This window comes from Eurypyga helias, unplaced genomic scaffold (genome assembly GCF_000690775.1).
Source record: "Eurypyga helias isolate BGI_N326 unplaced genomic scaffold, ASM69077v1 scaffold8282, whole genome shotgun sequence".
Lineage (NCBI taxonomy): Eukaryota > Metazoa > Chordata > Aves > Eurypygiformes > Eurypygidae > Eurypyga > Eurypyga helias.
Window position 1 is genome coordinate 77,515 of NW_010234014.1, and position 14,198 is coordinate 91,712.

At 37.1% G+C, this 14,198-nt stretch overlaps 1 protein-coding gene across 1 annotated transcript in view; it reads left to right on the forward strand.

The window, feature by feature from the left end:
• Positions 1-2,364, forward strand: part of ZNF804B (zinc finger protein 804B) — a gene marked incomplete at its 5' end in the record, with an annotated part of 35,105 nt that extends 32,741 nt beyond the window's left edge. The window contains 1 exon segment of the mRNA XM_010161903.1: positions 1-2,364. This exon segment is cut by the window's left edge and continues 30 nt beyond it. Coding sequence (XP_010160205.1) covers positions 1-2,364 — 2,364 coding nt within the window.
• Positions 2,365-14,198: the final 11,834 nt, after the last annotated feature.

Here is a 14,198-nt window from a genome sequence, read left to right on the forward strand (position 1 = left end):
CAAAAATACTTTGCGGATTATTTGAATGAAAATATACCCAAAGTGCCTGCTTACCTTGATGTCTCACAAAAGGATTATGTGACAGAAAAAAGTCTTCATACAACAACAATGAGAAGATCTTTAAAACATCATTTTCATAGCTGTGGAAGAAAAAACCAGAGCATTAGAAATGAAAGCATTTCCTTCTCTGCTTTTATGTCTAGGATTAAAAAGTCTAAAGCGGCAAAATGTCATTTAATTTATTCTGGGGAAAAACCTGAAAACCAAAATGACTGCAGATCTGTTCAAGATGTGGCCAGCTGCAGCAGTGATATAAGTGACAGTGGAAAAGACTCCAGTGGAAGTTTCCTTAGTTATAAATCCATTTCAAATAGTAGGTATTCAGAAGATGAAGGATGTGGAAATTACATGAGATGCTGGAGATTCTCATCTCCTCAAAAGTCCTCCTCTGACAGACATTCCAGCTATTCTGACACTTCAGTTAGCAGTACAGGTAGCTACATGAGCTACATGAGTCCCACATCTAACAATCACCGCAGAAATCATTTGCTTTTTTGTTGTAAAAGAAAAAGCAAGACAGCTGAAAGGCACAAACGCAAACACAGAAAGCACAAGCGTATTTTCACTTCTGATGACACAGACGAGGATCATCTTTGCCATAATAGAAGTCACAGTACTAGAAACTGTACACAGAGGGGCACAATTAAGTATCGAAGATGTTCAAGACATAAACTTTTACAACAGAGAGACAGATCTAAACACACCAGATGTAGACACCGGCATTTTGGCAAAGTGCATAGTAGGAGTAGAAGCTACCATGGCTCCAAAAGATGTTCCACCAGAGATTCAAGAAGCAGTGAAAGATCATCTAGTAGCAAAATATCCAGAGGTAGCAGTTCAGGATCCTTCTCAAAAGAGACTGACAACTGTGACAATAAAACAAAAGAGGATACAGAAAGAGGTTCTAACACCGAACTGGGAAAAGCTGAAACTGCATATTACAACTTTCAGAATGTGAATGGTCAGTCAAAAAACTTTGCCACCTGCTCTTCAGAAACCTTGGCAAAAGAGATATGTGTAAAAAGAAAGTCACTGACAGCCAAGTTGCTTTTAGAAAGAGTGCGGTCCAAGAAAACCCAGGAACAAACGCACGATGCAGAGAGATTTTCAAACACCTGTGGGGTAGAATTAAAGGATCACTCGCAAAGTCACTTTGCTCTTCAGATTTCATCAGCAGCAGATGACATTGCAATGTTACCTTTACCAGAGAAACTGCTAAGCATAGGTAAAAATGACACAGGGCATAATGAAATCAGTTCATTGGAAACCAGTGTGAAGAAAAACAACTTTGAAGTGTCAGAGATAACTAATGTTGCTCTTTCAACAGGTACTGATTATGATCATTGTCTTTTTAAAGACATCATTCACATAGGAAGAGGCTATCAGAGCCCGAGCATGAAAAGGAACACAGCAATAAAGGAACAATCGAATCTCTTCATTAACGAAGTGCAACCCTTTATACAAAGCTGTGACCCAGTACCAAATGATTTCCCTGGTGCTTTTCCCTCTAATAGATATTCTGTTGTTGCTAATTCAACAGAGACCAAAGAAGAACTACATGATGTAAACATGGACTCAAACTGGGCAGAAGGTAGTTCAGACTCTCTTTGTGACAATGCTATGCAGAAGTACGACACACTACACAACCCAGAAGCGTACAGTAAATCCACCTCCCCTCCTTTAACGCAGCAGCCTATCACATTTTCACCAGAAGAAGTAGACAAATACAGGCTGCTGCAGCTGCAAGCCCAGCAGCATATGCAGAAACAACTTCTGGCAAAACATCTGAAAGTTTTGCCTGCCCCAGGACCAGCTGCCTTCTCTGCAACACCAGCAGTTCCTGCCCTCCCTGTTCAGCAGCACGCTACCATCACCACCATCCACCACACATTGCTGCAACGCTTTGCTATCTCGGCATCTGTACCCCCCCACAGCAGCCATTTCTCCCTGGCACACATCCACCCCCTCTCTCAGGCACATTTTGCCCCCATATCACTTTCTCCATTAGCACCATCCCTCATTCCCACACACCCTGCTCTGCTGGCAGGACACCCATTGCACTTGGTCTCCACTACCCCCCTCCACCCTTCCCCACTGACCTTCCCCACACTGCCACACACTGCATACATCCCAGCCTTATTTACACCACACCTGAATACAGCCACACCTTCAGCTATACATCCAAATCCCTTAGTTTATCCTTTATTCCAAGGGCAAGAGACCCATCACCATTCTTGCTCTAGCCAGACCCAACAGTTACCAACAATAAAAGAAGTTTTCAGTGTTTCTAGCTATTTAAACTAACCCAAATGATTACACTATGCCTCCAAAAATAAATTTGAATAAAATAAATTATTCAGTGTTCAATCACATGTCTGAGGGGAAATCTACTGTTTTGCTGAGAGCACAATGGCAATTATTTTAAAGTCCGCATTCTGGTTGACAGCACATGAATGTTGATTTAGTTCTCCTATCACTGAATAAAGCTGTTTTAAAGCCTTTTGTGATGCTATCACAAGGAGGATGGGGTCCACCCAGTGTGATACTGCAGATGGTTTGGAAAGAACAGCCTGAAGTGAAGTCTGTGACTGTCATAGGGCCACAGCCCCCAGACACAATGGGAATATCAACACTGATGAGTGATTTAAAGTAGCACAATTTAAGGTAGAGCAGCTTTGACACACATCAAAGGCTTGCTTTCCTGAGCGTGTATATGCAACAGCATCTACTTGGTCTGTTTAAGGTACTTCAAAATGAGGGAAAAAGAAAGCACCTGGGACCACAGTCCCTGGTTCTATCTCCTGGCTAAAAAAACTGGGGAGCCTCAGAATGATGGGTGATGAGTTAACACTGGAAGATGAGGGTCACAAGAACAGCTCAAAGATACTTCAGTGATTTTATCACTGGCATATGTTGCTTGGATAGTGTAAAGGTACTGCAGTCTGGCCACAAGTACATAAAAAATATCCCTCGGTGTAGAGGGGTCTAACACAAGCAGACTTCTCATTTTCTTCGCAAGCCAAACATCTAACAAGGCAAAGGAACGTAGGGTATAAAACACAGTTTTGCGGGATTGCCTACCTGTGACTGTAGCATAGGGTATGCCAGGGATGGGATGGATGCAGCAGCCCAGAGTTGACAAGCTACTAGCTCCGGCCTTGAACCTCAGAGGTCCCTGGCCAAGACTGCAACGCTTCTTTCCTACCAAACAGAGCTATGACATGTGGGAGAGTCTTGTCCAAATAATGTGTAAATATGTTTCATCCCTTTTACAAACAACACAAACAATTGTCTGGTCCTATAAAATTGTGCTGATACTCATAAAAATGCAGAAGTAAAATTCTGAGTGGAAACTGGCTCTCCAGGTCAAGCCTCGTAGACACCCATGAGGCAGTTCTCAGCATTTCAAGGCACATTGGATCTAAATAAATCTGTCAAGATTGTTGCATGGCTTCCCAAACTCTCAATATATAAATTGAAGTTCTGAATCTGCAATATTTGAATGCATGTATCCAACCTTCAGGGTAATGCGTGGTTAAAATTGCTAGTAATAACTGTATTTGAAAATAGCTGAGGGTTTCAGCTTCTCTTTGAATGGCACATTTTGACTATTTTTACACCGTTTCTAACTCAACATGGGATATTTAGCATGAAATTAATCTCATATTTGTGGTTAGACTGCAGGCGTGCTTCCCAATATAACTGGACAGCAAGGTGTCTGACAGATACTACCTTTTTGTTTGGATTAGAAATATTTGAAATAATTTCAATTCATTTGCAATAATGTAGCACACAATTAATAATGTATCTTTTGGAATCAATATAAAACATATTAAGAAACCCCACAACTTTTAGAGAATTTTACTCCATTATATTGGCCTGTCTGAAGCACCTGAGAAATCTAGCTGTAATTGAATATTTAAGAACCAACCTAGGACAAAATTTCTAACTTAGTTTTAGTCAAACTAGATTGATCCATTGCAATAAAATGGAGTTGTTTTAATTTCTAAAAACAGCTGCTTCATCATAAACTGGTATTATGCCAAAGTTTTGAAATGTCTTTACAATTGGTGACAGCTTGTTTTGCAGTTGATTTTCAAAGTTAAAATTTCTTTGGATACTTAACATTTTAACCATCAAATAAAAGCTGTCAGGAAAAAAATCTGGAGACTGAGCAGAGGCAAAACACTTTCTATTGAAAAAAGATGGTGAAACCAGCACCTTCAAATATCTTGTGGTTGGATTCCCAAATGATTTATTAATTTCATTAATAAAATGGATTCATGCTGTTTTGGAGTACTTATCTTTATGATTTAATTTTCTCATTTTAATTGCAGGGAAATTTTAATTTAAATTATTGTTTCAGTATTAAGGAGATTAGAAATTTTCTTTGGGAAAGATGTTAAAAATAAATATTTCCAAAGTTTTAAAAGTCTTCCTTTCATTTTTGGCTGAAAACCTTCCCAAAATTAGATCTGAACTTCCATATAATTTGTATACTTCTGAAACATTATTTTCTGAGAATCAAACATATTTCACTGAATGTGACTTAACACCTCTGAGAATTAGTATTTTCTTGCTCAGGTGGAGATCGCTTACTCAGTAGACAGACACATTAGTTACGACTCTGTAGAAGCAGTCTGTATTGGATGTTGCAAACAAGCAGGTCAACCTGTGCCCTAGAAGAGGCTGGCTGAGCTGCTCAGCTACTACCACCAGTTTAGGGTTAATACCAGCCTAAAAGATGCATTTCCAGTCCTACAAACTTTTAAATTTATGGTCCCAGTTCCATTTCTATTCAAGAAAAAACAGCTGTTCTCATTGTATGTAAGAGTTCATTTGAGTCCTAAGTGTATAACACCAAGAGAAATAAGTGCAACAGAAGAAATGACAGGCTAATCTCATTTTAATGTGTACACACACATTTTGTATCCCTGCCTCTTACAGTGGTAATATTGTGGAAATTCCTATGACAAGAAACCTGACCAATTGAAACTTTAAAATGTCCTACTTCATAGATCATTTATGGAAAATAGTTACATATTTTCCTTTAACATATGGTCAGTACAATGGGATTTTAGGAAAGAACAAAATCATAGGATGTCCATACATCATTGTATATAACAACAAGGATGATATGGTAAGGCAAATGAATAGACAATAAAGATTAAATTTAATTCTTGGAACAATAAGAATTAGGTTTTTGAGAGGTATTGATGAAAAAAGACAGATTAAGAAGGAAGAGAAACAGCACAATAGCAAAACCAGCAATTTTTGACTACCAACAAAAGGAATATCCAATATAGTTCTTAGTACACAGAAGGGATTTTCTTGGAGAAATGTAATAAAATTATCATCACAGCTGAGATTGTATATTTGCTCTACTTTCTTCCATATTTGTTTTTCATCAGTAATGTATTTTAAATATGTATCATTATTACTAAACGCATAAATGATCCTGAGATATGGAGCCGTGTAAAAATTGATTTTATTCAGACCAATTTTTAAAACTGTTACAGAATCCTGGTGGCAGCAATATATACACTCCAGGTTAATAATGTCTTTTAGCTTGATTGTACATTCTTGATACCTTATCCAAGGAAACAGGTCACCCATACTGTAAAATTCCAATAACAATAGTTTCCTGAGTTTCACAATGTTTGGGGTTTTTTTTGGTAACTGAGGCAATTCTGGAATACATTTAACAAATATATTTGTTGTGCTGATTTGCATAATAATGCCATTTGACCAGATTGATTTTAAACGTGTTATGTTTATATTTAAAACTGGATAATACTCTGGCTAGTATAATATGTAAACTAGTAATTTTGTTTTGTATTCTCTGTATAAAGTGTTTTATATTATACAGTAGCTAAGTGAATTGCACTATTGTACATGCAATGCAGCTTTTTTTTTTTAGGTTATTCAAGGAATTCCTGGGAATGTAGTTTAATGCAATAATATTTTTTTTCAATAAAAAGGCTTACTGGTATAAAGAGTGTCAGTCATGTATTTTTAATGTAAAACATACCAAAAGGCAGCATAATAAAATGCAGAATGATGCAAATATATTCTGTGTTTTAATCTGCAGAACTGAAATACATTTAATTCATCCCTGTGGCTATAATCCTCAAATTTCTTAGAATGTTTCCTAAAGATTTTAGTATGTGTTAAAAAGTGGGTTGTTTAAATGGAACTAAAAATAAATTATTCCTTAAAAAAATTATTCTATCTATGTGGTTTTTGCAAATACTTTTAATGGATCAACATCCTCCTGGATATTTTTATGCACTGATCAGTTTATTTAGAATTACACATATAACTCAATTTTCAGGTTCGCCAAATAATGTCTCTGAGCTATGATTCCTAATGCTTGTGTACAAGGTCCTTTGGTAAAGAAGCTAATAGTAGGATCCACAAATGTATTATTTATTCACTTTTAAATCATTCTATTAAACTTACCATAGTCATGTAAGTATCTCGTTATCCCATGTTCTCCCTCTTACCTTGCATTTTTCCAGTTTGTTTACTGTATTCTTTTCTGTCTATTTTTCATTTATGTTGTAAGTTTCCCAACACAAGGCTTTGAGTTTTGTTTTATAGGTACTCAGCTTTGGAGGTCCCAGGCACTGCCATTATACTGATAGGCTGGTTGTCACCATCAGTAAACAGTTTCAGAAGTTTTGTGGTTTCAGGTGAGCAGAAAGACTGAAGTTATGTAAAACCAAGTGTCTGCATGGGTGCATGTAATAGATAAAACTGTCTTCTGAGGTGTGGTGTGACAGCGGTCATATGCCATTAGGTCTATCTGGATAGCTTGAAATATCTTGGCGTCTCGTCTCGTCTCGTCTCGTCTCATCTCTATGATCAATTCTACGATTCTATGATCTCCTCTCCTCTCCTGTCCTCTCTCCTGTCCTCTCCTCTCCTCTCCTCTCCTGTCCTCTCCTGTCCTCTCCTCTCCTCTCCTAAAATTACTAATAAGCCCCCACACAATTGTTAGCCACTCAAAACTGTCATAATCTCTCCTCTCCTCTCCGCTCCTCTCCTCTCCTCTCCTCTCCTCTCCTCTTTCTTCCTTTTGTGTTATGCTTCAATGTTTAGTCCCACAATCAATCAATCACATCTGCAGATACAGGGGAATAAGACTGAGCCAGGAAAAGAAAAGAGAGAGAGAACAGCACAGGAAGGGGAGCTGGAAATGTATTAGGCTAATTTTCAAAGATGGCATTTGAGTACGTGTGTCCCCATGCAACGCCAGCAAAATCTTTCCTACACTCTGTTGAGAAGTCTTTCATTTTGCATAAAATATTTCATTTTATTTTTTGTATAAACTTATTATGCAAAATAAATATCTTTATATAAACATTATACAGGAATATAAAGAATGACTGGGAATGTGGCTCATTACCTTGCTTTTTCCAGACACTAGGCACGATGATAACAATGTGTGTGGGGATAACAGGAATCTGCAAGTGAACTGCACTACTTCCTAGCTGAGATTGGGACACACTCTTGTGAAGTGCTTGAACATTTCTCTGCCCCGGAGCTAAGGAGAGTTAACGCGTTAGCATTTCAGATCATGGAAATACCTTCACTGTCTTCAGTACTATCAGGCTGAGCCTTAAGTCCACGCTTCACTTTTCTATAAAGCATATGGCCCTTCTAAAATACTCTTCATTATTCTTCAATAAACATATTATTTTCTTTAACAGAAAATACGGAAGAAGCCAAACAGCCGAATGTAGAAATTATAGACAGAAATAAATCTGCATGTACAGTAATGGGTATTTATTCTAAACCTCTACTGCTTAACAGTGACCAATCCGTTTTGTGAATGCTCTTAAAAGTGCTTTTGACTGAGATGTCAAGTAGTAGATACACGACTGTCTTAAAAGGAGACTCAGCCCAAACTCCTATTTATGTTCTAGCTATAAACCCCTTAAAATAAAGATAAGGTTGAAAAGCTTGATAGACTTCCACAAAGCAGTGTAAGCAGTTCTGCTCCCTTCACTTAAGTGCACATCTAAAAATTATATTACTTACAAAAATCAATATTTCATTCTTATGAACCAATAAACTTTTTAGACCAAATAAATTTATCATTTGCAAATGAATAAATTAAATGTATTTATCAATTTTATATATAAAACTGTTCTGTGTACTCCAAGTTGTGTATGTGTGCAAATCAGAATCATTAATAAATAAATCATTGTGAATGGAATGAACCAATTAGTCTCAGACAGCTATAAACAGACTATTTCTATATGAAGCAATATATCCTACACAAAAATGGCTGAATTATAATTTGATTTCTTCGTTTTTTGCAAGTAATTTATGGACTAACTGTTTTCTCCAGTGAGAAAACTTACATAATTTAATAGAAATAGCTCTGTGTGTGTTTGCTGAGGAGGTGTGTGTGTCTTCTTAAGGAGGTACAGTCGCTTCTAATAGAAACTTATACCCCTGACACAGAATTCTGCATGTAAATCAAAGGAATGTTGTACAGGTAGTAAATATCTTTAATCAATTGTTGCATATCATTGCAGAGTTTCTAACACAGAGCCTGTTCCCCTGTCCCTCATGCTTAGAAGCTATAAGTTGCTGAGAAAATGCTTTTTTTTGTCAACTATTGTTCTGAAGTGGAAAGCTCTACCTTCATCCTAGAAGATGCAAACACCAGAAATGTTTGTTCCTCGCCTAAGCCGGGATTTCTCTGAAAATATTCCAATCTTCTTGAGACTGTACTCTGTTTTCAAGTGAGCTTGCTTTCTCCAGAGGGCTGAAGCACCTATGGGTATGAAGATGGAAATGTAGCTAGTGTCTTCTGCTTAAATGTTAATCCTGTTAATTTAAGTTCCAAATCAAGACAGCCAGATCCAGGGATACATATCTAAATTTGAAGAACTCAGACATGTTAAGAGAAAAGTTAACCCTATGTCATGGTTTAACCATGGTTAAACATGGGTTGAGGTAAGAACAGTCTAATAATTGAAAAGAACTTAAATGAAATTATGATACTAATATATTCACAATACTATTAATAATAATATGTAACAAAAATACTACCACTACTACTATGTAATGAAAATAATGGGAAAGAAAAACCAACCGCTCATCTCTCACTGATTGACACCCAGCCAGACCACAAGCAGCAAAAGCCAGAGACAGAAAGAGAGCCCTGAGATGACATTTTATGGCATGAATTGTCCTTTTGGTCAATTTGGGTCATCTGTCCTGGTTATGTCTCCTCCCATCTTTTTTCAGAGAAGCAATGGGAACACAGATACCAGAAACTGCAAAAGACCTTGACTTGATATAAACATTGCTTGGCAACAACTATAAACAGTAGTATGTTCTCAATATTCTCAGCACAAATCCAAAACAGCCTCATGCTAAAAATATCAATGTTATCAACATTCTTCATAGCATAGATCCAGAACATAGCCTCATACCAGCTACTGTGAGGAAAATAGACTATCCCAACCAAAACCAGCACACACTACATATTGTTTAAATTGTTACTTGTCAACTGGGGTGAGTGTCCTGCTCACACAGGACTAGATTTTTTCTGTCTTATCCATAGTATGCAACCAATACCTGAAGTACACAGGAGAGTTTTCAGGACTATATTATAATTCTCTCTCTCCCCAAAACACTTGAGGAACTGGATGTGAAAAAACCCTGATAATTAGATGAGATGAACCTTGATCTACTTTTTAGTTTACTAGTGATTTCTTGAAAGGTCCCTGTGATTTAAAATACTAAATACTTTTATTAATATAATCTGTAATTGCAGTACTGGTATCTACTGCTGACATATTATAGGTTTAATCCTTAACAATGAGCTTTCCCCCACATGAGTCTCCCTCTCTTAGTTCTGTTCTGTGATTGTATTTTTTCAAATGCTAAATTCCCTGGTTTTATTTCTTAAATAATGTGTTAGATAAGCAGTTCTTATATGATTTTTATTGGAAATTATATGGGTCAGGGTGAAGTATAATAATGAATCTTATTATGAGTTATGATCAGAGCTTATGAGTTGATACTAATTTTGTCTTTCATCTTGATGTTGTCAGTCCCCACTAGTTTTTCACAAGAGAGATTCTCAGATGCTGAGGGCCAGTGAGGGTGCCAAATGGGACAGCAGAAGGAAGCAAATGAGCACAAGTGCTGCCTGTGAATGATAAAGGTAAAAGAGAGGGTCATATGCAAAGTCTGTAGAGCAATGTCAGATTTGTGACACCTGAAGAAAAGGGTATGTTAATTCCAGAGGGTGCAGAGAGCACCAAGGAAACATTATACTCATGATGGATAAAGCTAGAGAGGTTTGCAAGCTTAAATAAAACCTCATATGAGCAGCTGTAATTACTGATGTCAATAAAATTAAGACAAAAATTCCTGGTGGGATTTTTTACTCACTGTAAGCTTTAACTTTTGTAGAAGTCCTACTTTTTTTTTCTGTACCTGCTTCCAGTCAAGTCCTAAGACAAACAGGGTCGGATAACGATGAAAAATAATGAATAGTTGTACAAGTGTTTCCAAAATTACATGAATGTGTTACTACTGATTAAATGTTCGGTGAGGTCTTATTCTGCTTGATGTGATCTGCTCATTCTTACGTCAGGGACATCTGAAACAGCAGGTTATCGGCTAGTTTTGGGCAAGTATAAGGAAACTGCATGGAACACTTCAACTTGGTGGAGTTGGTTCATTTTGATTTACAAACAGGTGAAATGGGTCACAGCTCCTTTTGAATCTCAAGAAACTTGAATGCTTGGTGAAATGTAATCTAAATAACAAATTAAAAATCTGTTAAATGGAAAAAATGTTAATGCTAAGCATTAGCCCTTTTTTTTTTTTTTTTTTTTTTTTCTAGAGAGGCTGTTTTTCTAGGAAATAGCCAGGGAATGAAAATCTGCAAATAATAATTTAGGAAAATAGTGTTCATTATATCTGACAATCTGTTTGATGCATCAGTATCCTAAGAAACTGTAGTGTCTCAAAAGTGACCTTTGCCTGCTTCTTCCTGACAAAGTTAACTGGAGGCAGAAGAATGTATTTGCTGGTGCGCTGACATCCAAGTATAGTTATGAGGAATGAATTACCAAATTCCCCATAGGAAAAGATTTGGGATAGCTGAGGCAGCAGTTTCAAAGGACAAGCAGCAGCTCCTTTACTTCAGTGGATCAGATGTCCATAGAAGATCATATGAAGAATAAATTTCAGAGCATCGGTAAACAATCTCCTAGCTACCAGGCTCGATATACTCTCCATATAATTACTGGAAAGATCTCTGTTGAAATATCTAGGCACACAGATATGCCTAGTGGTATGGCATTTCAAGGCACTATGGACTGCTCATGACTCAGAATCAGCACATATATTTAGGGGGGGAAAATCCAAACCAAATCAAGCTATGATGAATTTAAACTTGAAAGTGTCTCCTTAATAAAAAATGAACTAAAAATTCTCAGCATGTCTCAATAGCACAAATATATATTAATGCTAACCTTAAAATCCTTCTAGAACTGTAAAATACATAAACACTTTAATCATGCTGTAAAATTCGGGTTGCCTGTGGAACACAAATCCTTCCTCTCTGCACAATTGGACCATCATGATGATAGCAAACCTCATAAATGTTGAGAACCATATAGCATTTTCCCGTGTTGCTAATTCAATAAATACTTGGATTAAAAATGATCTTATCCTTTCTTCCTAAGGTCACTTATCTGCCGTTGGAAGCAGAGAAAGAGGCTATTGCTAAGCATGTCTTTTCAAAGTACAGCAGAGAGATTTAGCCACTTAATTCTGATTATAGTCAATACATTTAAAAGGCTTTGTGACCTTTAGGTTAACATGCATGGGTTAATGTGTAATTTCATTTTTTTCTAAAGATTTCTCAGGAAATTGGCTTTAGAAACTCAATGGATAGAGACATGACCAGCATGATCAGACATGTTAGACTGAAATGGTCTTCTTGGCAGCTTGGAAAGCTGAAAGCATTGCATGAAAATCATATCACTTTCCTGTCTGTCAGCTCCTGTTAGAAAAATGTTTTAACTTTCCTTTAGATTTTCAATTACAATTTCAATTACAAATATATATTTAAGCAGCGCATGACCAATTTATTAAATGAAAAATAATAAATTTAAACAGGTTATTTGCTTTATATTATATGCTTAGCTCAAATGATAATTCAATAAAGTTCTTACATACGTTTGCACATGGTACCAGATTAATTTCTTGCCTTTAATTTTTGCATTTTTCTTCTTTGTCCCCATGTAGAGAGACATGCTTTCTTTATCATCAGATTGGTGGACTCGCAGTGCTAGTTTGCTGTTAGCTGGTATTAAACAGTCTGTCATTAGTATTCTGTACATCACATAAACATTCGGTACAATATCTGGTTCTCATCAACTTTAGCTGCTAGAAATGAATGAAAGATGCAGCAATGGAACATTTCAAAAGGTTTTGTAAAAGAAATGTATGGGATTATCCTTGATGGAAGTCCAAAAATATCTCTAGTAACAAGTGTAGATAAAATGATAACCACAGAAAGAAAATGACAAGCCAAAAAAAAGAGCCTTCAAAGACTTTTCCTTTGATATCATGCAATTACTACAGAAAATTGTATTATTCAGATCATGATCTTTAGTCTCTGACAAACCATTAAAGCATCTGCTATAAACCCTGAGCAAAGAACATGCCAGAGCATGATAGTCGTAAGTAGACCCCAGATGATGATATATCATGGTCTTCTTCCATGACTCATCACTGCACAAGAAATCTACAGTCCAAACACTGCAAAGCACATTTTCAAGCCTAGTTGGTCAGGTCTGTACTCTTCAGATCCCAGGGAATAAAGGAAAACAGATCCTATGATGTCTTCTACCTTCACTGGGGTTTTGGAAAATGTGAAGGCACAGGCAGGCCCCTGAGGAGCAAGTTGCCCTGTGGCAGAGGAGGCTGGGGAAAGCTCCCAGGCTGCGGGCAGCAAGAGGAACATGTTGAGAGGCAGCTGCACTGCTCTGCTATCATGGGAAAAGACCTTAAAGGCTGAGCCTGACCCAGATGAGAAAAACACAGCATGGAGGTAACCAAGCAGTCTACAAAAGCAAATTGCCCTTCAAAAGAAAGATGGCTCATGTTAACCCTCTAGTTAATGTGAGCTGCTGTGCTTAAATGAGCATGAAGACACAATCTAAGAGAAGGACAGCTCTCACATCCACATAAATTCCCATGGTGGAGGATGCATGTAATCAGGGCTGGCTGCCATAAAGTCTGTGCTTTATGGGAGATGCTGTTCTATCTATACAGAGTTTCCACTGCATGGACCCATTCAACCCCATTTTCTGACCTGAAAATGTTACTTTGAGAGCTAAATAATTAGAGGTTTTTCTTTTAAATTGTGACTTTGATGCATATGAAAAGCTATTTAAGCAATCTACAGAAATACTTACAAACACAGTACAGCTATCGTAGATGGCACTGATGCTAAGGTGAAGAGGACCTTCATATACTGTACAGGGGACTCATTATGCCTGTCTTGGAAGAATAGAAACAGTGGTTGGATATGGCCATTACCTATAGATATGTCCAAAGCATAAGCTTCCAATCCATTACCATTAGTGCCTGAAAGTTAAAATTTCTCAGGTAGCTCCCATTAGGACTCAGCAATTCATTGCAACATGATCAAAGTATATATTACACCACATGAGCTGGTTAAATCTCTCAGAATAAGGACATAAACTGCTGGAGATGTGACAAAGGAAATGCAGGGTATTCATTGTAAGCAAAGTTGCTCTTTCCTATTGTAGTCCTTAAAACAATTATGTGACAGTCCTGTGCAATGTGTCCTAGCTTGCAGTTGCCCAATTCCACACAATAAACCTAGGGTTTATATTACTCATTGTGGTCTCCAAAGATCTCAGAGTAATGATATTTTGAAGAAACTAACATGAAGTCCAGGATAATTTCCAGGCTGCTAATGTAATCATGTTGATAATTTCTAAAACAATGTTCAAACAATAGATGTGCAAGAATCCATGCACTTTCAATGAAATTACACTTGTGACTCTGGAGAACGCAAGCACTCACAAATTTCACTATTCCTAGTATACATATATATATAT